Source organism: Gasterosteus aculeatus, chromosome 12 (assembly GCF_964276395.1).
Source record: "Gasterosteus aculeatus chromosome 12, fGasAcu3.hap1.1, whole genome shotgun sequence".
Classification (NCBI taxonomy): Eukaryota; Metazoa; Chordata; class Actinopteri; order Perciformes; family Gasterosteidae; genus Gasterosteus; species Gasterosteus aculeatus.
The window spans coordinates 5,959,196-5,986,186 of record NC_135700.1 but is presented as its reverse complement, the minus strand read 5'-3'; the positions used below and the strand labels follow the sequence as shown (position 1 = coordinate 5,986,186).

Here is a 26,991-nt window from a genome sequence, read left to right as displayed (position 1 = left end):
TGGAGTAGCACAATGTAGACAAGGAAAACTGGTTTATGTGGAGTCTTTTTTTTTTATCACAGTATTAAACACAAACTGGAAACAGACGACCATCAGAGAACAGGCAACCCTTTAGTATGAAGACAAATGGACACAGAAATCAGGTCTTTCTGACTAGAACATCATGTAGTGCAACGATTTATGTGAAATTAAATCAGGCTCTTTATCTCCGACCAATTAACAGTAACAGTTTTTTCAATGCAAAGATATCTGTAGTTGTTAATGACTTAACTTTTTGTTAATTAGTTTACAACAGACTAGAAAGTTACAAGGTAATATCCTGAGTATGTTCCATTGGGTCCATTGCATGTATGTCCATTTTTGTGTAAATAAATGTATTGCAAGTAAAACAAAACAGTCATTTGTTTCAATGGTTTTCTCCCCACGATCACAGACACACGTGGCCCCTGCTCGGCACAGAGGGGACTCTTTGCACGTAGGTGGATGACCACGAGTGTCAGTTTACTCAAGGAAGACAATGATTATAGTAGTTGTCATATATTCCACATCCCTGACGGTACAAATGAAAAGAGCCTGTCCTTTTGAGTGTCCTGGTGTTCTCATCTGGACTCCTCAGTAAGCCAGTTCATCACATGGACTTTGTTCTCTGCCACCCATTGGATGTTGGCCTTGGTCTTCTCTATCGCTTGCTCCAGGGCCATGATGCCTGAGCCAAAACCAACATGGAGGTTGTCTTCTTTGAATTGCTTCAGCTGGAGAAAGCAAAGAAAGACAAACTCAATATCTGCATATGTTGCCTTTCTTTTGCTCTGAACATCATGGAGGAAATGTTGTGTGTATTTCAGTGTGGTTGAGGCTGCGTGGGCTTCGTACCTCCTGCAACTCAAACTCTGTAGAGAATCTCGTTGTAATTCCGTTGATGAGACCAAAGAAAGAAAATGATCCTTGTCCATACCTAATAGAGAAATGAAAGATGCTGTTGACCTCACCTCAAGGTAACGTGATATACTAACAGAGGCCAGCAAAGGGAAAATGTGAAATATCCTGTTGTTGACCTCAATAAACGTCTGTCTGACACCAAATAAATGTCTGTGTAAACAATAAAGACTGCAAAGTCTGATGGTGTGGACATAATTGAAGGATCAACATCTGTTCAAAACATCAGAAGCATTTAATGTGTGGTTATTAATGCTTGCATTTATGCTCTTACTCTTCGAAAAGGTACTTCCATCTTGCTCTGACAAAGTTCCAGGTCAGCGGCATCCCCACAGTATTTTTGGCAATGTAGCCGATGGTCGATGTGGCGTCTTGCTTTCGGATCTTAGTCGGGTCCAGGGTGTACTCCAGATACCTGACTCGGTCAAAACGAGTTGTTATTTGTTGTGATTCAATGTGTGTACTGTACTGATAGCAGAAGTATCCAAATTGAGTCTCTGCAATTGAATACATTTGGGAGGATGTTTGCAATCAGTGATACGATTGTTACTCTATGCTTGGGTTACCTACATGGAGTCAATTGCACTTTAGTGGAGTTTTCAGACCGATTGCTCATCAAATATTCACTCTCAGTGACACAAAGTAAGGTGAGGATTGGACTCTCACTGCAGAAATGACTTGTGACTGACTAATAGCGTTGGCTTATGGTGGCTAATGTTAGCCAACACTAATAAACACAGGGTGGCGGTTGCTGTGAGACATTAAGAGTCAGTGTGCTGACTGTGACTCTTTGTTCCCCTTGCAATTGCATTTAAGGATGTTACAAAAGAACATTTCGGTTTTTTTGTGTCATTGTCCGGTCTTGTGGTCAAAGTGGATACATTGGTACAGCTGCGCAATCGGGTGTCTCATTCACAAACTCCCACCACTTTGAATGTTGCACAAACCTGTTCAACAGCCACGGCGCTTTGGTGCAGGCCAACGCCGCCCTGAGTCTGGAAGCTTCGGATGCAAGAGTGGCGTTCTTGAACATTCTCCAAGCAAAGTCCCACTCCTCCACACCGCCGAAGGCTATGGCCGTGCAGTAGACGGTGCTTTTCAGGTTGGGATGGATCCTGGTCAACATCAAGAGACGCATACAGTAGAGTAGAAAATCAGAGGCAAATACGCAGACTTTCTCGCCACACATGCAGCCGGTGCGTAACGCTACACTGCTACCGAGCTCCAGGGCTTGTACAGTAGCGTGCTGTCTTTTTGGCTTCGTGGCAAATGGACAAATGGCCTACATAACCAGTCACATGTTGGGAATCTTGAAACACCAAACATCAGCCTTTAATTGCTGTGTACTCACGGGTTGTGATGTGGGTTTTCCATCCACTTGCTGTACCAGCTTTTGATCAGCTCCCTGCAACCCTGCACACCCATACTGCAGGCTACTGCAATAGCATTGATTTGATTGTACCTGTGAAGGGGGATGATTGAGAAAATGCAGGAAAATGGCACAACGGCATGACAACACCAAATACGTGGGACGGCTGTGGAAAGGGTAGTAATCAAAATGAAATGTTGCATTGATTTGAATGAAGTTACCAAATGGTAAGTCACCTATTTTTCAACATAAAGAATACATCTTCTGCTGTACAGATTCTTACTGGTCATTGTGTCCTGAAGGTATATTGGTCCAGTTAGCAGTTATTGTCCGGAAGTGTTCAAAAAGTGGTTGAATTTGTTTCTTGAGGTATGTCTAAAATGAAAGAAAACGTGTTTTTAAGTTGTTTTGCACTTTCTTTTTATCCATTTGTCCCTCTGAGCTGTGTTCACACAATACAGCATTGACATGATTTACTTTAAAGTTAAACTTTACATCCATGGTTGTCCAAAATGCCCACAATTCATTATTTTATTACATACATAATGGTTTGTGTGGAATTGCAATAACCACCATATGCATTCTTGTGTTATTAACATCTGTTCTTAAGGTGACCTTTGCCCATTACATTCTAATCAGTTCATCCTTGAGTCCAATTGAATGGTTTTACTAAGTACGTATGAATTCCCTTCTGGTATTACTGAAGTAGAAACAGATGTATGGACAGACAAACCCCAAAACATGAATGCCTCACCAGTGTGAAGCTTTGACAAATCTGTTGGCCAGGTGCTTTAAAAATACACAACTATGAGAGAAACATTGATTGACCAACTATGTGGCCACACTTGGCTGTTGTGTTGCGTTTGCCGCTGTGAGTGTGTGCCCAGTATTTGTATTGTCAGTAAAGCAGCAACAACCTGTAAAGCACCGTAGACCTCGGTGCGGTCGAACATGAGGATGAAGTAGTTGAAGTTTATCAGAGCCGTTTTCCAGGGGATGTAGAGTCTTTCCTTGGACAGGTATTTGGTTGTTTTCAGGGCCAATGTTATATTGATTAGTTTGGCTCTAAGGGGAGAAACAAATTCTTTGCAGACATGCAATGTGTAAACAATTTAACAGTTAACACGATTGTTTTTCTTTACCTCGCTAGGTTGAAAGCGTCGTCTATTATCTGTGCTCTGTTGATCACTGGCAAGGCCTGAAAGAAAGGACAGACAAACAAGTACATTCAAATTCACATAGACACAGACAACCAGGCCCGAATGAAACCTGGACGAAAAGGTCATGCCCTCTCTTTTTAATAGTGGACATACAGCACAAAGAAAGACAAACGTAACGCATTAGATGAAAAGCTGTGAATGGGCGTGAGACTCCCCTGATGGTCAGTGTTGAGCTGGGAGAGGAGGCGATTCCAGTTGTCAAGGTCATAGTTCACTCTAAAGTAGCCAGCTACGTTGGTGTTGGCCAGCACCCAGTCCTCTCCTGAAACTCTCATCTGAGAATGGGCGTCTAGTGGGACATATTAAAGAAAGTCTTGCATAATAATCAGCTAACAACATGACCAGGGATTGGTCGAGTTTGCTTTTCTGATACAAAATCTTTTCAGAGCTATTGTAGAAAAGCAATGAGTGTCACTGTGAGAGCACCTGTCTCCTGAAGGAGCCAGTACTGTTGCTGCTCCACACCTGTCTTCGTCCATTTGATCGGGACAAACCACGTGTAACTGGACCAACACAGAAAAACCATAATGAGTAACGCAGGCAGAGGATTTCTGATGAGTACAGATTGAAAAGCCCTGTGAGGAAAGATTGACATTTGTGATTTCGGGCTGTAAACAAAAAAAAAAAAGAGATATTCATGGCCTAAAGAGAAATAATCATGTTGATTTTGGTAATCCACTATTCTTTTTGTGTCCCCCTGATGATGTATTGTGATCATTTTGGTGGTCCTCGTACATTTTGTCAAAAAATTCTACTATATACTACATAAATACTACAAAAAGCGATTAACGCTCCCATTAGAAGGTACACGGGAACGTGTACCTTCTGTTAAGTACATGGAACTTGGAGGATATGGTCAAACTGATTCATACTTGAACTGAGAGGGCTCGTTCACGACGGAGTTTGGATCCAACAGGAAGTGTTTCTGTGTGATACTTCCTGTCCGGGTGTCAATAGTGACCACTGGGAAGCCCATCTGGAGAACCCAGCGGTTCATGATGTCGTGGACGGTGTGAGGAATATGCACACCTGGTGTGCTTTCAACTGCCTGACAACAAACAAAGAGTTGCCAATGAAGTTGAAACACGCTCACGGACTCATTCCCAGGTGACAATCGCAGTGTTTAACTGAACCGACCTGTTGGAGATGGTCCCACAAGTCTCTGTACACTGTGTTGCTGTAGGCGAACATGTTCAGATACGACTGAGAGGAGACAGTGAATAATATTTAAAGTGAACTCACACACACTAGAATGAATGAAAATGAATGCACACACACACACACACACACACACACACACACACACACACACACAGGGGCAGTAGTCATGAAGTGACGAGGCCCTTTAAAAGCCTCAATACTCACACTGAGTCCTTTGGCGAACACAGGCTCAGTGAGAAACTCTGACAGCATCCTGAGCACCGCCGCTCCCTGACAGCACACAACACAGAAACCATCAGAAACCCTTAGGATGTTTCCACAATGAGGCAACTGGGCTCCTGGTTCGGCAAATGATAAGATTCACGGGACAACAAGGCTCCCTACTCAACACAAATAAATGACCATTTTGACAAATGTGTGAAAAGGTAACATTGTATTACGCGTGCACCTTTTATGTGATTAGGTATGGGACACTGTTAGAGAAGCAGACCTTGCTGTAGGAGATGCTGTTGAACATCCCGCTGATCTGAGCGGGAGTGTTGACCTCCTCTTCCCCACGGGACAGGGGGTGCGAGGAGGCCAGGGAATCCATCGCAAACACCTTGTGCACTTCGTGCAGTATGATCTGGTCTTTCTGCGGCCAAGCAGAGGGATGAACAAGGAAACGTTTTCTGACCAATACAATTGAAAAGGCCCGGCATCTTTCAAAGGTACCAGCCTGGGTCTTACCATGCTCCAGGTGGGCTCGGCGTGGTCGGCTCCCAGGTACTCCACGTATGATGCAAAGCCCTCGTTTAACCACAAGTCGTTCCACCACTTCATGGTTACCAGGTTGCCAAACCACTGAAAACAAAAACACGACGCGTGCAGGGAAAGGGATGAAGCGCTCCACCACAGCAACCGGTTCACCTCAGTTAAGCTTCAAGGATCTAACGTTTCCATGGAAACTGCTGCTGTATGACAGCAAGTAGCCATTTTGGCCAACAAGTTAAGTTCAACTCAAGAAATATCCAACCAAGAGACGTGTCACTTATGATGTCAGGCTTTCAACAGATCTAAAAAGGGAGCAGGGCTTATTTGTCCCTAGTGATCTGTCTTTGTAAAGGGAGGTTGAGTGCACAGGCTTATTTGTATGTTTACAACATGAGTCGGGTGCAGCTGAGATTGAATTTGTCCCAATCGGGTGTCCTAACTATGTACTTCGATCACTTAAATTGAATAAGATCCAATGGTGGCAATTTGTCAGGCCTACCATGTGTGCGAGTTCGTGGGAGATGACAGTTGTGATTCTCTCTTTGTTTCCAGTTGAGGACATGATGGGGTCAAAGAGCAGGGCCGTTTCCCTGTAGGTGATCAGACCCCAGTTCTCCATTGCTCCAGCGTGGAAGTCAGGCAGAGCGATCTGATCTGGGGATGAAAAGAACTGCATCAAAAATCAGCCAATTCTTCAGCATTTGAACGTTACCTTACAATTCAGACATCATCATGACGTCCAAGAAGATTACGCTGGTAAATTTGCCATTTATTTTGTCTGATCCCATGATAAGTACTTGATGCAGTAGAATCAACTTGTTTGGCTGTTAACCATCCACATTGTGTATTTGATAAAAGTTGGTTGGGAAAATAGAAGTAACGTGAGGTTTAAATGCTCTCGGATTAATACTTTTTATTTTTTTTTAATTAATAAATTCAACCCTGAAGGACCTATTAACCCATTGAGTATATATCGTCTAATTATATGTTTGCTGACAATCAAGGTTTTGAAATGAGCTTGAGCAGAGACAAGAGATCATAAATATGTATTATGTGCATGGCTTGGGATGGTAACACTGTCATATGAACTCAATCCAGACTGAGATATACACCAAAGGTTATTTAATGCTGCCACGGCATTTTGTAAGGACATTAACGGCCCGGAGAGGATGAATCCTAATGCTCTTTGCATTGCCATGAAACTAGTTTTCACTTTCAGCTAAGTGGGTTAAAAGAAATGAGATCCACTTTCTATCCTCACACGGCATGTGGATAAATAGTTGCCTACCTGACTTCGAGAGCGGATATGTTGCGTTGTAGTAGCTCTCGTAGAACTGAAGGATCGACCCTGTAATGTTGAGAGCGTAGTTGCCCTGTTTGTCTTCTATGGCTTTTCTTCGAGCCCAAATTCGGATCTGTAAAGAATGAATCAGCCTCAAGTCGGTGAAAACCCACAAAAAAAAGGAAAAAAGGTTTTTTTATATCGGGGTCACAGGAATGTTATCTAGATGGCGTGACCTCTGACCCTTAAAAATACTTTGTTCAGCGTTACGATCCGAATTAATTCATGTGTTGACCACACTGGTAATGTGAAAAGGCGAAAGGAAAAAACACCTTACCAACAATCCGTTGTTCATGGTTGATTTAATGCTATCAAAGTCGCTGACGATAAACGCCAGCAGATATGAGGACATTCTCATTGTGGGCTCAAATGTTGTCACTCTGACCGGTTCACCGTCGATGAGGTCGTCTTTAGTGCCTGTTCAGGGAAGACAAGAGTCTCACACAGCACACTCTGACTTGGAAGTAACCTTCATCAGGAGCATGTGATTCATCTTATTCCAAGCACTATTTCTGTGGGTGATTGTGTTTCATAGCTTTGTTTTCGAAAAGATTTGTGATGTGACACAAGTTAGAAAGATGTGTTTCTGAAACCAACCGGTCTCCATGCCGTTAGACAGAGCGATGGTGTTCGGCTCGTGGATGACGGTGATGTTGAACACGGCCTTCATGGCGGGCTCGTCGAAGCAGGGGAATGTTTTCCTGGCATACGTAGCTTGCATCTGTGAGGTAGCAACAACTCTGCAAAATGGCCAAATGAAGCTTTTACACAGAAGAGAAAGCAACGAGGCGGAATACGTGACCGGCACTTGTAGCACCGAGGGGAAGATTGGAGCCATGGCAATTATATCTAGAGTTAAACACAATTTCCAATCTGGAAAATGGGTCTTTGGCGATTTGGGAAACGAAAAAACGCCCCATCCTGAGAACACAAGGCAAATCACACCAAAACCACCCGGGTTGATGAAAATGGGGAAAGCAAAAACCCTGTCGGTCGCTCATTCCCTTTCGATCACGACGATGGCGCCAATGCTTACTTCGTCACACCGCCCTCTGTGTATTCACTCCTGTAGAAGCCTTCCAGGTCATCCGCCAGCTCCCCCTTAAACTCAGTGCTGAGCACGTACGACGCCCCGGCGGCCAGTCTGCCGTGTAGCTGAATCACCAGATACTGCGTCTCCACGACAAGCCAAGACCTCTGTATGGCGGGCGCGATGGCCTCTCCCAGGCCGCTCAGCGCAGCATGGTGCCCGTGGGGGCCGGTGAGGTTCAGCTTGTTGGAGTGGATGATGATGAGGTCGGTCTCCTTCACGCATCTGATGACCACCGCCGACCGGCCGGTGAAGACGTACAAGCCGCTCGCGTCGGGCTTCAGCCGGGGCCACAGGGTGACATTGTAGGTGATGGGAAGGAGGGCGTCCGGAAGTCTGTAGTGGTCCCAGGGCTCCTCGGGGGCGGAGGGGGTGGGGGAGCGGGCGGGCGCGCTGGTGCCGCTTGCCGCCGCGTCTCCGGGCTCGCCTCCATTCTCGGCTCGCGCCTTGTCGTAGGCGACGGACAGAGCTATGATCGTGACCAGAGCGGTGACGGCCAGCACCAGCATCCCGAGGCCAACATTTCTACTGACATAGTAGACTTTCCCCATGTCCGTCTCAGGGGGGAGCAGAGGGGCTCAGAGGGGTCTCAGTCTGTGTTGGTCCGGCACAGCAGGTTTTGTTGCTTCTCGGTTAATGGGTGAGCTATTGACATGGCAAAAAAGGCAATTTAGGACCTGAGGAGAAATTGAAAAATGACCTTGGTTATTTAGTCTGCTGGTCAGCAAATTTTAGAAAAGGTGCAAAATGTGTGTGTTGGAGTGAACAGTTGTTGGAGTGTAAAAGTGTTATTTAATCAGATTTTTGTGAATCGTCTTCGGTAATTCGATTAACACAAATTCACAGCATCCACAACTCATATTTAAACAGTTTTCTGCCACCAGAAGATTTACTAAATATATTCACCACTCCTTTTTGTTACTTTTGCGTGGCCCACCAGAGAACACGCAGAGATCATATGGCAACATGCACAACGTTTCTATCCGCAGCAGCACAGCGGATGGAAAAGCAGCCAGTGGGGAAGCAGAGGAGAGGACGGGTTGTTGTTCAACAGTACGGAATAAACCCGGTGTTTGTCTGCCGATTTGCACCACAGTCATCTCAATTATGGGTTTTTGCTTTTTGTAACAAGTGTTTTTTGGAAAGTGGTTTGTTCTTTTAACCTCTGACGCTCTTCAAACTTTATCTCTGAACAGTAGATCTAGTTTCTCACCAAGAAGTCTTATTTGTAAACATGAATAAGATCTAATGACCTTCTTGCTGTGCACATTGCTGTCTATGACTAATGTGCCATTTTACATATTTCCCCTCGTTGTGTTTTCTATTTGAAATACATACATGTCATAAACCTTTTGTCTTGTGTCTGTCATTGATGTTGGTTAAAACAATAACCAGCAGACAGTATCTGCTTTATTTTACAACTGAGCTTAACCGCGTTTCACTTATGTACAGCCAAGAACAATTTGTTAGGACCCGACGATATCGGCGGTACATCATAAAACATCTTATTGCTAAACAACATTTACAGCCGGTGACAAACCTTGACATTCTTTGACATTAGCACCAGCCTTCCACATGCAGTCCCAACTCATAAACTGTAGGCCATAAAAGTCTTTCCCAACATACGTGCTATTATCTTACATGTGGGAGAAGTATCAGTGGCCGCAGCGATCAGCACATCTCTCAAGTTGTATAGAAATATCTATTCAATCTGTGACTCAGGGTTAGGGTTAGGGTTAGGGGTGACTCAACGCATGTTCATTCTGGACTTTGACTCTAGTGGCATCCACTTGACATGACAAAAACGGAGCTATTTTCATAACAAATGACTTGCTTAATGTGTCCCAGACAGGTTAAGTTAACTTAAACTGATGGTAAATCATTGTGTGTCGTAACTACAGGCCTGTCTCATTAAGGCACATCACTAATTCAGCTCCTCCTCCGGAGTTTTTGTGTTTCTATGGATCATAGTTACATCTGGTCCGGACTTCGAACACCATTAATACTGTTACTGTCAACATTACCGCACATCACTTTGTTTCTTCCAAGCAGTATTTGTGAATTCTCGCCTCACAGGTTTCCTTGGATCTATCTGGACCTTGTTCCTGACACCTGCTGCTGCTTACTTCATCATTATTAATATTAATCACATTACTATTACTGTCATCACAAAGCAACATTACGGGCTTTGCTTTTTTCCTGACGTCTTTCCCTCCCTGCAGGTTTCTGTGGACGGTGGTTGTGTCTGATGGTGGTTGTCTCTGCAGTGGTGCTGTTGTACACCCGACTCACTACGCTCAGTCATTGAATCATTTCTGTTGTAGCAATTGAACGTATTGTACCTTTTTTCCCCCCCATCAAAACATTTTTTCGGGGAGATTTTCCCCACAGGGTTTCGGTACAGGAATATATCGGATGTGTTCACACTGTGAAGCCCTCTGAGGAAGATTTGTAACTTAAAAAATAATGATAATAATAATAATTGAATTGAATTAAATTCGCTGTAAAATACAATGTATGTGTGATATAGAGAGGCTACAGCTAGAGATATTTCTTTTAAAGGTAAGTTGAAATTTACCGCGGCTGACTGAAGACAGCCCACAAAGTTCTTGGATCTATTTTTAGGCTTTATTTGCTGACCGATACTTGTCCATTGGATTATTACAAAAGCCACATTTTTTAAAAAAGATACCTTTTTTATTTACCCTGTCCGCTGTATAACAGCTTATTACTACCCGGTAGCAATAAACGAGAGGATAAGATAACGAAATCTGCATACACTTATCTTATGATCACTAAACGGGAAACAGAAAGTCATCATCCAACAAGTAAAGAGCATCTAGAATTAGTGAACTGCAGAACAAGACCACACTCAGACAAATATGAAAAATGCCTTCTGCCACGGAGCGTCTGAAACATGAAAACATCTCTAGTACGAAGGCAGAATTCTGAACTAATAAAAAGCTTTTAATGCCATTAATGTGTCTTCATAAAGCTGATAATCGTAGGGTGTATGTCCACCCTATGATTATAGTAGAGATCTGCTAGTTAGTTCAGCAACTACTTCTTTCCATCAGGACTGGATTCAGTCACTGCCTCATTTCATTCTGGGGACTAACACACGGATTTTAAACACTATGAGAAAATGTATTAAAAAAAACAGCCAGAGAAAAAAACATGTGTAAATATGTCTACGGCTTGTAACTTCCAAGTAAAACATGGACTGTGAATTGACCAAAACATCTGGGAAGGACTTAAACTGGACACCTGCCTTTTGCTGCTAATCTGCGTTATGTGAAGAAGTACATCACCGGCGTGACTTTGGCTCATTCTATTTGCGTGCTTTGTCCACACTGTCTCAAACGTTGCCTTTCTATGTGCCGTGTTCCTCTTATCTGCGGCCCACACTATCGGCTCTTTGCGCGCTCCGCTCCACTTGGTGCTCACAAGTTTCAGCCAGCTGTGAGAACTGCAGCTCACCTCCCGTACTACATGCGCTGGATGTTGACCACCGATTAATCCACAGCAGAGCCAACGAGTCCAACGGTTTGCATAATGCATACTACTAACATAGGGGCTGCAACAGATGCCAACAGCTGGGAAGCTGAGGCGCAGGCAGGTAGTATCAGGCACAGCTTGCAGTAGAAGGAGTAAACTCAGCATGCAGCGCGTTTCAAATGTTAACATGTGGGAGAACAGTACATACCAAACCGTGTGTAGCTGGACGTCCACCCCGTGCTCTGGTTTAAGTCAGCATGAGACACAGAGGTTGAGCTGGAACGATCCCGGGACAGATGTGAATCACTCACAGCCTGCGTCTGTGAGAGTGGGTGTGGGAGGTGGTGAGATCTGACCACAGGTCTTTCCAGGGGATGTTGGGGCGGGAACAGCTCCCCAAAAAAAAAAACCTAAAATAGTGCGGGGTGGGAGGAGGGGTGGCGACTGAAAGAATGCGGCTGTATCAACATGACAATGTGGTGGAGCAGAAAGAACTCTGATCCTCTGATGCAGTGAGTGTGCTGACCAGGTATGAAGGTTCACCACATCCCGGTGACTCCGCATACCTGCTGACGGAGGTATAGAAAATACATTTAAAAAAAAGCAAAGCACAGCCGTGGGAGGGGAGGGGGGGTATTTTTATTCACTTAATTTGCAACGTCGCTCAAAGTCTTTAGCACAGACTGGTTTGACAGGACGTGACAGTGAAACTCTACCAGCTTGAACAAACATAATCACAAAAAAAACAACGGGGAATAGGGTCACAAACACACAAGACTCTGCTGCCTCTCTGAACAGATACTATTGCAGCACATTACAGCTTGGCTGTAACTACAATGCATTTGCATTTGCTGCACCCAGGGGAGCCATACTGTCATTTGCAAATTACGAGGATGTCCAGGAGATAATATATTACGAAACAAGTTTTGTCAGGAGCCAAGTGGAGTCTAATCCCAAATTGTATTAACACACACACACACACACACACAACAGGAGATGAGTTATTGTAACACAATGCTGAAAACAAAATATCTTATTATGGTGAAAGTCCAACAAAGCTCGATCCAAAAAGAGGGGAAAGTTTTCGATCCCCAGAAAGTACGACGGCTGATGAATGATGAGATTTGGACAAGTTGAGCAAGAAAAATGGGCACCGGGCCAACACAGTCCTTCTTCTGGAGAGAGTAGGAATTCCACCGGGTAAAACCAAGAATAAGATGAATAGGAGGAAATACATATATATTAAAAATCCTCATGACATTTTATAGAATCAACTTTACATTATCGTGCAAATCCTTCAACGGGCCTCAACCTGCAACATGTGTTAAACAGAACTCAAATAAAGTCCACTGCTTGTCGCCAGTTCATATGAAAAGATCAGGATGATGGAAGAGAATAAGCTGCCGTGGTCCCATGATGACACACGTGAAGCTGCTCTGGTTTTCCCCGTAGGAACAACAGAACTGGGCGGAGCGGAGCAGCATCAGTAGTACATCAGCCCTGCGGAGCTCAGCAGGCTGTTCAGAACGGGGAGAGGCTCGGCACTTTGATATTGATGTCTCCAATGTTGATGTTGCGGGGAATCTCGGGCAGGTTCATGTTCTTCACAGCAGAGACGGCGCGAGCGGGTGCCGCTGAAAAACCTCCCTGCCGAAACAAGGAGTGGAAAACACCTTGTGAGCCTCCGTGAGCACAATCTGTGTGTGATTACAGCCGATTGAAAACTCGTCTAAAGATTTACCTGCTGTGACACTTGTAAATGATTGAGTTCTAGTAGTAGTCTGTATACCTTTGAAGAAACATCTGCTAGACATTCCACCAGGTCATAATGCTAAGCTAACCCTGTCGGGGTTGTAGCCTATTTTGATCAGAAATAACAAAATAACTGTACTTCCCAAAACGTTGTACTACAGACTTCTATGGACCAGAAGCTGCAGTAGCAATCACCGGCAGCGGTTGCTTAACTTCTTTTCCAACGATCAAAGAAATGATTTTACACACCAAAATGTGTGATAAATTCCCCTCAAGTTATGTCACGTGTTATTTCAGTCAGTCAGTCTCATCAACGCTTGCCTTTTTAAGAAGGTAGTGGGAAGATGATATCCACAGTCCAGCTTCTAAGCCAGCTAAGCTCTGGTTGGTCCGTTGTTTCAACAACACGACGTCATCACGAGACCCGTTTGACTCAAACAAATCCCGGCTGCGAGCAGTCTGCTGGCAGGCTGATGGCGAAGGTGATGTTTAATGTCACAACCGACTGACCTCGGACTTCTCCAAGCGGTTCTGCACTTCCACCTGGGCCACGATCTCATTCATGTTGGTCTCCAGCACCATGCCTCCCATCACCACCTCCTGCAGGATGTAATGGACCTGCGGACGGACGACACACATCAGTTAGCACACGGCCATTCAGGGTGTCTTCGGGTTAAATGCAACTGAACACTTGGATGTCACACCGAAAAATATAATAGAAACCGCAGCCAGCTGCAACGGTTTAGAAGGGGCGGGACGTTCGGCGTCACACCATCCTGCATCTGAACATTCCTCGGCTCATTTGTGTTTCTTTACACCAAACGCTACAAAGGGGGCGAGAGACGGAAAAACCCAATTTTGAAGAATTCAGTCGTGACTGGAACGCCGCTGCCGTGGCTCACCTGCAGTTTAAAACGCTCCCTTTTACATTGAGGGCCGTAAATCCCTGAGGGCAGAGAGCCTAACTGTGGAACATGACACCGTCTAATGAGTTATGGATGAGAAAGGACAGCGAGCACTCCTGGAGCACCTTTGAAATTAGTAATGTATAGTATATAGTAAGCTAGATACACAGGCAATGCAGTGAAGTGTTGTCCAGCTTGCAAAGCAAAAGTCTCTGGTAAAAACATTTCCCAATTCCTCCTCGGGAACATTCCTCACGCCAAACTCCTACTGCACCACATGACAACAATTTCCTGCTGAGGAAATTCAATCAAGATGGTCGTGTACATGTATGCGATTAGCTTCTGGGCCCGGACGGTGAAAGGAACTGGATCGATTGCAGCGGCGCAGCTGGCCGCATGGAGAGGTCCAAGACACACACGCAACTACGCCACATGTTCACTCGGGGATCCTGCCTGCTCGCTCACAAACACAAAGATCCCCTCATCCCACACATTTACTGAATACAAAAAACAAAACCATTTAGAACACTCCGCCGCAAGAGACTTGGCACATGTACTGTAATCATAATGGAGTGAACGTGAACAAAACATTCCTATGGTCCCACTGCTTCAGGCAACACGTTTCAGGGCACACTGTACTTTTAATATACGTTTGGCCGCACCGATACGCTGGCACAGGCACGCACCCATAAAGTGTGTGACGATGAAATGATTTGCCAACGTGGACGTTGACCTAGCGGCCTTCGCTGACCTTGTTTACTTCTAGTTACTGAGTCTGGGCCCTCCTGCAAAATGTCTTTCTCTTCAATCATTTTCTTATTGCTGAGTCTGCTTCCGAGCGCGACCCCCACTCACCTTGTCCATGTGGAATATGAGGTCCAGCTCGCAGACGTTTTCAAAGCATTTATCCAGCGTCTCCACAAACACCTACGAATGAGGAAGAGAGAGAAGAAGTTCATTTGTCACACGTCTCAAATAAAATTCAGATGTTGTTATCGTACAGAGACTGTTATCATAGTTCTTATTAATCTACTGAATAAGTGAAGTACAGACGGTCCCTATTCCCACTTTTGCATGGCAATGTGTTGGCACACTCTCTGGGAGTCACTTGTTTTGCATGTCTTTTATTCGGCTGTTATTCCCATTCATTGATGCTGACTCGCCGCTGATAAATACCTGATGTCAGCAATCAGTGGGAGGACTTTAGGCAGTAATTTGTGTGGGTGTGGATAAGTTGGGCCTCTTGTGAGCTATCCAAAATAAAATAAATACATATTTGTTTTCGTCATCGTTGTTTATCATCTCCTCCAGAGGGATTTCCATGAAGAAGTGAAGTTTCATTTCTCAGATCCCCGGCACTAAAAGCAACCAGTGAGGAGGCAACAAATGAATCAGATGCAGCATTATATAATAGAAAGGAGCGTGTTAAGCAGCTGGGGGGCCATGGAAAACCCTACACATTTGTCTTTAAATAGAGAATAAGCTGACCTGGATCAGGTCCAGGATGCCGAGCTCACTCTCAGACGAGTCCACGCAGAAGACAAAGTAGAGGGTGGCGTAGTGCCGGTAGATGAGCTTGTAGTCGGAGCCACCGATGAGACTGCGAGAAGGAAACAAACACGCAACGTTATAAGAGGATTGCAGCTCTGTGCTTGTGACAGCAGGGAATGAAACAAATAAGAGTTTGCTATGAATAAATGAGAGAATTAGAGAAATGAAAACAAGTGCACAAGAGTCCCGGTCCGCTTTTGTGAGTTTTGCTTCCATCTTATGGATAAATTCATGCTACTGCAGCCGCAGTCATCCGCTGCTCATCTTCACTGCCAAAGGTTGTCCAATCAGACTGAGGGACAACCTGATGGGCCAGGGGTTCGTATATTTACGATCCCAACATAAAAGAACGAGTCGCAGCAGCTTGCTTGTAATTGGGGAATCCATCACCACAGACACCCGACAGGCTTTTTAGATGCACAAAAAGTAGGAATACGTGCTTGGTTATTCCCTTTTCAAAGTGCGATTTTCTGACCTACTGGTAGCTGGTTAAACAGCAATTCTCACCTTCCACCTTCCAAGAAGTTGCAGACATTGTCGTCTCTTTTAGATACCAAATGGAAAGTCTCCCGAATGATCTGCTGCTGCATGTCCTCCGTCTGTAAGAAAACGTGAGGCTGTTATGTGCCAACCAATCATGAAAATGTAGTCTGAGTTTGCTTAATAGATTCACTTGGGGAGTAAAGTAGCATTGCGTCGTGTCTAAATAAACTCAGTTCGGTCTGATAATAGGCAGCAATATATAGTGCATCTCAGAATTATTTCCTCGAGATTCTACACACAATACCCCAAAATGACAAAGTGAAAAAAAGCTTGATGCACATTTCTTAAAAATGTATTAAAAATAAAGAACAAAAATATAAAATGCAGATAAGTATTCAAAGCCGTTTCTCAATATTTTGTTGAAGCACCTTTGGCAACAATTACAGCCTCACGTCTTGTTGAGTTTGATTCTACAAGCTTGGCACACTTATTTCTGGGCAGTTTCTCCCATTCTTCTTGGCAGAACCTCTCAACCTCCCATCAGGTTGGATGTTCAATCTGGTTGAAGTCATATTCCTGGCTCGCCTGAGATCAATCTTTGTCTCATCAGACCAGAGATCTGTGTGGGTTTCTTTTGGCAAACTCCATGCGGGCTGTCATGTGCTTTTTACCGAGCAGTGGCTTCTGCATTTCATAAATTTATTTCATAAATACAGGCCTGCTTTGTTGAGTGCTGCGGAGTGGATGACCAGTGGAAACAGAATGCACTTCAATTGTGAGCGTCCTGGCACTAATAGAAAATGTACATGTTGTATTCTCGTTCTTTATTTTTTATAGATTTGCAAAAATGTCCCCAAAACATTTTTCACCTTGTCATTACGGGGTGTTTGTGTTTAGGAGAAACTGGAGGAGTTAATAATAACCGATGAAGCTAAAAGCGAATCCCAACCGTTTAATACTGCAGGTACAAGTGTACATTGTTAAATGTGTTACAAAGAGCGATGTTTGCCTGAATAAGAGGTGACAAGTTGGTTAATGACAAACAGGTCCAACACAGACAAACACACCTGTAAGTAAATATTGGAAAGATGTGTGTCCAGCTGACACAAAGTAAAGAGTAAACATAGCATAGCAACAGAGAGGCGCTAACGTTTTGAACACAAATACTTACAAAATACTGATAGAATCTGATCAGCCGCGGCTTTCCGTGGTTGTTAAATATCAGGATGGCTTTAATCATGGCGGTTCTTTTGTGTTGTCAAACAGCAATATGAAGTTATGGTTAAAATGTTAAAACCTTGAGGTTAAGATTAACGTTAGCTAGGATGCGCAAAGCCTCTCAGCTGCCGGATGAGCGCATCAGCAACATCCGGTTGTGTCACCACATTCAGCAGTCGACCGCTGACGAACGCCTCAGACTATTTGTTCCGGGCAGGAAAAGGACGGAGATGGCGAGAAATGAAGGCGCGACTACACTCAGATGACCAGAAACCTATTAGAGTATTTTTTAGAACCGTGTAAGCAGGAATCTGAGTCAGATATCAAAGTGTTAGATTAGACACGATGTGTTAGATTAAATTGATCTAGTTAAATGTGAAAAAAATAGATCCATAGTACACTTAGTAGCAGTAATTCACTTAAAACCTTTTTGTGTACCTGATTCTAGTCTTAGTGGAATGTTTCTGTTTCCAAAATAATACAATACAACACTACAATTTACAATATCACAATACCTAAAGGACATATCTTTAGATTCGTTAGAACGCTGTGATATAACAATTTATTGATGCTTATTTTATTTAATGATTTTCCCATTAAGGCGTTATTTTATACGGCCCCTCTTTCTCTGTTTCCCATGTGTCATCAGGAGCTCTGAGAATCTTTACCGCCACATTACATAATCTTCGCAGTCTTTGTGACTAATTCACCAGTAACTGAGGCATCACGCTATTTACTGGACTCTTTGTATCTTTGTTTCCACGCTGCCTTGAAATCTCAAAGCAGTGACATCACACTAGCTGTGCCTTCCTGTGTCGTGACTAGCAGCCGTCAGGAGAGTTTGTTTGCAAGCAACAGAGTTTAACGTAAAAAAAACTCAATAAAAGGCCAATGGTAAAAAGTTCCTAGCCATTAATCTTGATCAAGTTTCTTCATAAGTGCATTGAAAACTCCAACATGGTCAATTAATTCATTCGACGCTGACCACCATGTGAAACAAGACACCATTTAAAAGTTTGTCCCTTATCACAAAGCAAGGGGCCTTATTCACTGAAGACATTTTGACGAGTAGGTGAGCAGCTGTGAAAACAGCAGGAAAAGCAGTCGTAGACCGATGTATCTGATTCACGTTGACGTGTGCAGGCACCATGTGGGTCGTCCCTCAACGGGACACTTTAATGGAACTCAACCATCGTTAATGTAATCAGTCACATCTGTGCTTGTCCTATTACAAATCTTATTTTTATTTTAGCAGTAGGTAATAGTCCTTAAGTTAAACGTCCCTGGAACTGAACTTGCCGTGTATAAAATGGACACATTATGTTCATGTGCAATCATGTACTGCATAACGGCAAACTATCTACAGATCATTTTCGTTTGTTGGCACAGAGGAGGGTTTTCATCTTCTGTATCTGTTTCCAGTCGGCAGCAGGGTTGTAGCTGGAGTGGCTTTTGTCTTTTAATCGAATTTCTGCTCTTTACAGGCACCCCTACACGACAATAACAATAACTATGTTATTCCTCTGTAAGATCTGATAGGACTTTGGCACGGGCACAAGTTTCCTTCGAAAATATATTGCCACTTGCAATCTTTCTTCACCAGGATGGAGACTTGCGATGACTGGTTGTTGATTTTCAGGAATTTAATGGTATTTGAGATGATTGTTTCTTGGTCTCTTTTTTTCCTAAAGGCTAACAATCAGCTTCTTGGTTTGTCTTACATTAAGCAGTGATTGTTCTCCAAGCACCACTCTACAAGGTCATCTGCAAACTTCACAACATAGTTCTCATGTTTGAGGTAACAGTTGCGGACGTACAGGGTGAACAGGAGGGGGCCGAGCACACAGCCCTGAAGGGCCACCAGTTTACAACCCGAGAGTAGAGAAGGCTTGCCGATCGAAACGGGTGTCTTTGTGAAGACGTCTAACAACCAGTGGAAGAATTAGGTGTTTTTTCCCTTCAACGAGGCTTATTCCGTGGTCCTTTGGGTGTATTTCATGGCATGTGTGCTGCTCAGGGCGCAAGGAAACACACTGTTTAGTGTGACATTGTTGGATGAGCGGTTCTCACGAAAGCTGCAAGCAACGAGAGCCGAAACGAGTGAGATGTGATTTCAACCGACAAAAGCAAAACAGAAAATGATAAAACCGGACTTCTGGTTGTCGCTGTGTCATGACTCATGAGCTTAGGATCTGCAGTTTATGTTCTAAAAAAGTATCAAATGCAACATCATACCATACCTCACATATCAGTTGGAGGTTCCTGAAGCAAAGCTCATTGGGTCTTTGGGTCCATCATCAGCCCATCAGCGGGATTCTTGAGCCACAACTACCCCACTGCCTCCAAACCAGGCCACCTGACACTCAACATCTCTGCGTGATCAGAACCCAGCGAACATCAAACAGTCAGACCGCATTTCCTGTTCTGATTTCATATCCATTAATTCTCTGTTGTACGTTTTTCATCATTAGCGCAGCGAAGCCACCCGGGCTGTTGTCTGCATATCGTCTATTATTTCCCCTCTAAATTCCCTTCCTCCTGCATGAGCACATTGGAAAACAAACAGACGCTCATTAGCATGTGTGACCCGTTGGTGGTAAACAGGCTTATTTCCACATGAGTGCGGCGCGAGAATGGATTCAACCGGGACAGTCGAGGTAGGTGGGCCCGCCGGCTCCCTTCATGGGGACTTTAATGGGGACTTAACAAATGCAAGTGGACAGGCACAGCATTCTCTGGCACAGGGAGGTCATGTTGGTACAGTGAGCGCTTGTTAGAGGGTGACTCACTGTATGCTGGACTCTTGGGTGGCCACTGATATTCACTTCAGCTTTAATGTGCATTTCCTTTTGTCTTCTTCTCTCCAGTGCTAATTGTTGGGGTGTGACGGATGCCGAGTGCTGTCTGCCAGAGCTGAGGTAATGTGCGGCGTTCGAATAATCCGTGCTCCTGTTCTGTGAACTGATGAAAGCGGCCTCGATAATTGAAACGGTCAGGTTTTTTCTTTTGTGCCTTTTTTTGTTTACCGTCTGCTCCTTTCACAGCATCGTAATCTCCTTGGACACAGAGGAGCCTTGAAACTGTACCTGACTGCGTCTCAAAATAAGTGGGATGAGGTGAGTGGTTTTAAACTCCCGGCACATGAGTCCACCTGTATATTTAGATGTTGGGGCTGCGGTATGGGATCATTTAGCCTCTCAGTTTTGTGGATGTGTTTGGCGCTCGATAGGCCATGCGAGGCCAAGGTGAACTGCTGACAATCCTGTTTGTGGCTCAAGGCCAAGCATCAACACTTTCATGGGTTTTGGCCCTATGGCCACTGTGGCCCTGCATAATAACAACATGTTTCAGAAGGGAAGACATTTTCATTAATTCAGCAAATGAGAGCTTTTATCCCCCCCGTCTTGAGATGTACAGTAGATGACAGTAGATTTGAAGCTTGCAGTTGGTTCCCTTTTTCCTCAAGATGGCAGCATTTCGGTGTCTTTCCAGGGAAAACCCTGGGCCAAATGTTTTTGCAGGAGTTGCTGCTGCAAAGCAAGCTCCAAAAAACTTAGGTGATGCATTTTGTGATATAGTATTCCAAGGCACTGGGGTGATCAATGTGGTTATTTGTTTTGATTTGGAAAGTTCTTTAAAACACCAAACAAAGGTAAATAGATAACAGCGTATATCATGTGCAAACAACATTTCCCTCGTGTGTCATTGTATTATCTGTATAACAATAAGACAGACATAACTCAGGCCCTCGAAAGCAATTTGGTGAATACAATGACTGAATAGATATTTGCACGTTTCACGATTCCATTAGACTATGAATCGCGGGCTCACACCAGCACAGACATAAAGACGGCTGTGACTGCGTGGACGCAGGAGGGTAATTACAAGTGGTGCAGACAGACACGATCCTTGTGCAGGCAACCCTGCGCTGCTGCGTGTTTGTTAGCAGCAAAACAACCCCGATCCTGGATCAGCTTCCCGGATTTCCTTCGCACCTCGTAAACGGAGTTTAGGGGTAGTCTGAGGTCTCACTCCGTCTACATTTTAGACCCGTGACGGTGTCTGGACTAAGAAACAGCGCACCGCAAATAATATCGCATTCGGCGAATTGGAAAGTATGGTTGTTAGTGTCGCAGTCGTAGATTAGCAACGAATGATAACACAGACAAAACACACAATTGTCTGATGCAAATGTACGTATAAAGCTGGCGTGGCAAAGCGGTCCTTTTGGAATCATTATGTTAATGGGGAGTAACGATGCCCTGTTGTTGACATATATATATATATATATATTTGTTATATTTGTTATATATATATATATATATATATATATATATATATATATATATATATATATATATATATACATATGTCAACAACAGGGCATCGTTACTCCCCATTAACATAATGATTCCAAAAGGACCGCTTTGCCACGCCAGCTTTATATATATATATATATATATATATATATATATATATATATATATATATATATATATATATAATATTAAAGAGGCACACGGACAAAACGGACTCGTTGGGAGTACCAGACCAGTCACTATGGTAACCGTCGCCAAACTGCAGTAAGAGTGACGCCCACTTTACACGGACGGGAAGGCGGGGCCGAAGCGGGGAGTGATTCATCTTGGCAAACAGAGACGATCTCTGCGCAGGGCGCCGTGTTTACAGCGAGCAACGGCGGACTGCGGACGGGTCGCAGGAGACCGCGAACGTACCTGTACGCCAACCGGTGTGACGACGCCACCCGGCTCAGCTAGCGCTAGCTATCCACCGAGCGCGTTGAATAACCCCAGGTCCTCCGCCAGATAATACGGTCAAAAATTCAATATTTCCGCTGACATGAAGGTGAATTGCTCCCACAACAACAACGCGGTGCGCGTGTGCACGATGAGCGGCTGAGGAGGAGGAGGCTGCGGTCTGAAACTACATTTCCATCCTGGATATTTCGAAAGAAACGTCGTGTCGTTCGCACGAGGAGGCTGGCGCATCAATTTAACATGTTCGTGTGCGCCACAGACGGGCTCTTTCCATCGCGTGTTTAGGTGCGCGCGTGACTCGTTTTCTGCCTCCCGAGGAATTCTCCAGCAGCGGGGACGTTGAACGTCCCCCCCCCCCACACCAGATATGGAGTGTGAAGATGCGGATTACAGAGGACTCCCCGCCGCCAGTTTAACCGCGTCGGCTTCGTTAGACGCACCAGTGCGGCGTCGTTGAGGGCGGGAATAAACCCGAACCATGAATACGCATTTTCCAGTCCGAGGGATAAACCAGTGACTGTGGACCCTCCGCTAGGAGACGCGAGCAGGCTAACCCGCTAGCCTGCCCGTGGAAGCTATTAGCTCCATTAGCCGGCTAACTGTAAAAAAAAAAAGAGGGGGACTGGCTGGAGATTTGACATAAGAAAAGGGGTCTTTTGAATAATTCCGGGCACGTTTGGGTCGCGGTTCGTTCCCCTCCACATTTTTTATTTGCAGGATTTGGGCGGATTGACTCATCCAGGCATGAGGTCCCAGGCGGAAAGGAGCCGCTTGACCTTGTTTTGGGGTCTGATGCTGGGTCTGTCGTCCTGCCTCCGGCCCGCCACCGCAGAGAGTAAGTAACGCCGCCGCGCGCGCGCCCGCACACACACACACACACACACACACTTACACACTTACACACTTACACACGCGCGCGCGCAGGGGGAAACCGGGCTCTTTCCATGCTGCGTTGATGCTGTGATGCTTTTTGTATTAATTTAAGTCTACTGCTGAAAAATGTTCTGGTTGCATAGTGATACGTCGCTCATGTAACTACACGCATTTTAATAACGTGCAAACAACTTTTTTAACCGTATAAAGTTTGGTTGTAATATTATAACCAGTTCTTCAAATCTCACCACAGTAAATTTAAATGTGCTTATTTATTCATTACCATGACTCAGCTACCTTTATTTTTATATATATATATATATATATATATATATATATATATATATATATATATATATATATATATGCGCAGCTTTTATTGGCACAGGGTGAGTCCGAATAAACAATCTCAGTAGGATTTAAGAAGTAAAACATCCCAAACAAGAACCTCGACAAATACGGCTGCGTATAAGCCTGATTAGATTAGACGTCTCTACTCAAAATAATCACGCACACGCAGACAATATTTGAGTCTGGATTGTTGTCGCTAACCGGAAGCGTTTATCCGGGGGTGGAGGGGCTGATCCAGTCGCCACGCTCTACACCAAGTAGGTAAAGGGTCAGTTGATTTCAAGTCATATTTTGTTAACTTTCCCCAGATTTTCCGATTAACACTGGCATTTTAGTGTTATATTGTTATTTCCAGAAGGGCTCCTAAATGAACACTAATAACACGCACTTTTAGTTTACTTTAGAAACACCTTTTTCTTTGCGAATGCTTCCATTAAGATGCGGCGTCTGCGACATCCTCCCATCAGCCAAACAATGGTCACCACAAGGTCGTGGTGAGCGATTTTAGCTGAGCGATTACCCGTTTAAGTAAACACTCTGTACTTCTTTGACTGCAGCTTTGAGCTGGACTGTAGCTCACAACTTCTTCTCAGCACGTAAACCCTCAACTCCAACCAACTGCAAGCTTCTACATTTCTCCAAAATGCCTTTTTATTTTGCGATCACACCCCCCATCCCATGTTTCCAGGTTGACCGTAAACTAGGCAGGGAGGGGGTGAACGTTAAGTGTGTGTGTGTGTGTGTGTGTGTGGGGGGGGGGGGGTTGTTTACCTGTCTGGGTTTTAAAATAGAACAAACCAAGGGGCACTCGCATGCAAAACAGACCACGTTCTGTTGATTGGAAAGAGTGAGGTGCTTGTGAACTGTGTGTCACGGGTTTCACTTTCCCACTCCACCGGGCGTGCGTGTGTCTGTGACTAAAGGTTCCTTGTGTGGCCGGACTCTCAAGCCTCCCCGCTGGTTTGCTGTGTCAGCCGGGCCTCCGGGGGCGAGAAGCTTCTGGTAAACGGGCCGCCGGCTCTTTTGCTGCACATGCAGCCTTTTTTTTTTTTTTTTTTTTTCAGAGCAACCAAACAAGTTTTATCCGTCCAGTGTGATCCTTGTCTTCTCACCTTGCCTCTCATGTGGGAAAGTGTTTATGAATTAGTCGTTCCCCTCCCCTCCCCCACGCCCGCCTCTGAGCTTCACACGCTAGTGGCGTGTGAAGCTCAGAGGGGCGAAATGCTTCCTATTTCTCACCCTTATTGTTCAGGGTTTTCCTCTGATCGTCTCGTTGCTGCTGCCAGTTGGGGGGGCGGGGGGGAAAAGAAGGTTATCAAAAAGCAAATATGTGATCTGGAAGCTCATCAAAGCTGCAGAGATGTGCCTGTGTACTCAGCTGTGTAGAAATGTGTCCGTGTGAGAGGAAAGGAGAGGGGGGGTATTAAGCCGCTACACCTGCCAGCGCTTTTCTCATTCAGCCGAGCGCAAGGTGTAAACTTTTGGTTAGACGCTGTTGTGTGGCGGTGTCACGAGCCCGCTCTCGGAGTGGTTTCCCATGACAGTCGGGGAGGGAGGGGAGAGAGGGGGGTGGGGGGGTGAGTCCATGCCGGGAAGGACCACCGGGGGTGAAAGCGCCTGGGCTGCGTCTGACAGGCCCGGCGGTCTGGAATTGTATTAACAGGTATGCAGCTCGCTGAAGGCTGCTGACAGTGTGCGCTGACAAGTATATTAGAAGGGCACGCCGGCTCACGGCCCGCCGGCCTTAAATCACGCCAGAGGCATTTCACAACGGCTCCCCGGAGGCCCCTCCAGTCCCATGCGAGAACCAAGCGACGAGGCTTCATCACGTTTGAGGCGGGCTTCGGTACAAGCCACGGCTCCACTGGGTTGATCGTTGGAAAGTTTGTTGACTGTGGGAAAATATGGGGATAAAACTTGTCTTTGTTTTTTAGGGGGAGGCGATCTAGACGTGTATGTATGTACGTATATTAGGGGTGTAAAGATTCGATTCGAATCGCGAGTCATGGTTGCCGATTCGATTCATGGACGATCTGTGCTAATTTAGAACGATTAATTTCAGTGACTTGAAATCGAGATCCCTGTTGTTTCTTGTAAGGGAATCAGGTTTAAATTAATTATGGCTATTATAAACAAGCAAACAACATTAATGGCAAATGTATTAACCTTTTTATTTGAATGAAGTGCAACCATTTTCAATGTAAACATTACACAATAATTACACATGTTTGGATCAATTCAGAACACCTCCGTGTTTGCAAAAGCCAAAATGTTTCCACGCGCTGGATCGATTAAGTTGGTTTGTAAATGTCTCGCTCGCAGTCGTCTCCTCCACGCTGTGTTTTGTTGTTCACGCGGCTGCCGCTGCTTACTGATGTCGTCACAGACAGGCAGACTGAATCGAGTAACGAGTCTAAAAGTGCTCCAGAATGAGCTGTCGAGGTTTCCACAGTAGCCCAGAATCAATCTAGCTTTGTCTATAAGTTATAATTTCTGCACTTTTAGTTCTCATCTCATATATTTTGAAAGTCTGGTTGACACAAGTTTAAAATACATTTTGTGTTCTATGATACAAAGTGTGTTGGTAAATGCACCTGTTGCGTTGAAGCCTCCAAGTGACTTCTGAAAGTGAAAACATAAGATTTGAGTCCGAAAACATAAAATCTGCAACTGAAAAATACAATACACTGAATATCGAAATGATATTCGGTGATTGAAAAAAAATATTTTATTAAAAAAAAAATATAGAACTGAGTCTTATTTTTATTTTGAATACATTGTTTGTATTTTTCAATATTCAGCAACAAAACTTTCAGGTTCACGTTTGTTTTTAAAATGATTTGGCTCCATAACCCCCTGCTTCTGTGACCACGTGCTCATTTAACCCGAGTGTTGCTTGTTTACCGGCTAATGACTTTCAAAATCATAAAAGTGGTGCAGAGATGATGAACAAAAAGTGTCATAAACTTGGGTTTCCTGCAGATCTTGTTTTCTTCCACAACCCCAAAACCTGGTGCGATTCTAACCGTTGCAGTCGGCCTACAACAATGTCTCTTGGCTCCAGCGTTCCCTGCGTCCCTGCTACTTATTTTCTTAGATTTTAGAGTGATGCCACGGCCCCGCTGTGCGACATCTATTGTGGGAACACATTTGTCGGCTCATTACTCCGGCTGTTGCCTTCAGGAAAATCCCATGAATCCCAAAAAGTTTTTTATTTCCCCATATTAAACCTGCAATAGCAGCCCTAACGTGTATTAATTAATAAAGTAGATGTTACCGTGTCATGCCCTCTCTCCTCACCTTCATGCAGCACAACTGTGCAGTGAGCATTGCAGCACTTGTGTGAATGCCTGTGAGCTGCTCGGTGTGACTCACCAGCTTCCCACCAGCTTTTGATGTCTGAATCCTCACGGTGATGTACGATAATGGCCTGTGTGTTTCTGTGGCTGCTGTTGGGGCTTCAGGCCAAGTATCGTTTAGAGCACAGCAAATAAGTGGAAGCACAAGTTGGAAAAAGCCCCCCGCCCCGTCATCACCGGCTGACGTTTTCCCTGTGCAGGTTTGGATTCAGAGCAGTGTCCTCTGTCTCTTTTCTCGAACTTGCTTTGAGCGTCTTTGGGTTCAAAGTATTTCTGCTTCTAAATGGAATCAGTCTACTGTCCGTCTTTGTTATTTACAAAGTACTGCTCATGTGGCTGAAAACAAATGTAA

General features: G+C 44.6%; 3 protein-coding genes across 4 annotated transcripts in view; 1 reads left to right on the top strand and 2 right to left on the bottom strand.

The window, feature by feature from the left end:
• Positions 1-15: 15 nt before the first annotated feature.
• Positions 16-11,881, bottom strand: LOC120832019 (aminopeptidase N). Its single transcript, XM_040198038.2, has 21 exons — positions 11,578-11,881; positions 7,818-8,548; positions 7,379-7,521; positions 7,059-7,198; positions 6,728-6,854; positions 5,939-6,093; positions 5,416-5,529; positions 5,177-5,320; positions 4,891-4,956; positions 4,663-4,728; positions 4,398-4,573; positions 3,952-4,028; positions 3,685-3,814; positions 3,448-3,507; positions 3,223-3,370; positions 2,589-2,680; positions 2,288-2,398; positions 1,884-2,051; positions 1,211-1,351; positions 874-955; positions 16-752 (listed from the first exon to the last, which is right to left on the bottom strand). The coding sequence occupies exons 2-21, from the start codon at positions 8,420-8,422 to the stop codon at positions 600-602; spliced, it is 2,898 nt and encodes a 965-aa protein (XP_040053972.2). The 5' UTR covers positions 8,423-8,548; positions 11,578-11,881; the 3' UTR covers positions 16-599.
• Positions 11,882-11,986: 105 nt separating this feature from the next.
• Positions 11,987-22,155, bottom strand: ap3s2 (adaptor related protein complex 3 subunit sigma 2). 2 transcript variants are annotated; one of them, XM_040198125.2, is made up of 6 exons: positions 22,015-22,155; positions 16,085-16,176; positions 15,515-15,626; positions 14,882-14,953; positions 13,632-13,739; positions 11,987-13,016 (listed from the first exon to the last, which is right to left on the bottom strand). In XM_040198125.2, the coding sequence occupies exons 2-6, from the start codon at positions 16,165-16,167 to the stop codon at positions 12,891-12,893; spliced, it is 501 nt and encodes a 166-aa protein (XP_040054059.1). In that variant the 5' UTR covers positions 16,168-16,176; positions 22,015-22,155; the 3' UTR covers positions 11,987-12,890. The 2 variants fall into 2 exon arrangements, with proteins under 2 accessions (XP_040054059.1, XP_040054053.1); XM_040198119.2 differs by lacking the exon at positions 22,015-22,155 and adding an exon at positions 17,232-17,488.
• igf1rb (insulin-like growth factor 1b receptor) overlaps positions 21,942-26,991 on the top strand; it is a 36,277-nt gene continuing 31,227 nt past the window's right edge. The window contains exon 1 of the mRNA XM_040198005.2: positions 21,942-22,891. Coding sequence (XP_040053939.2) covers positions 22,801-22,891 — 91 coding nt within the window. The 5' untranslated portion in view covers positions 21,942-22,800. The remainder of the gene's footprint in view (positions 22,892-26,991) is intronic.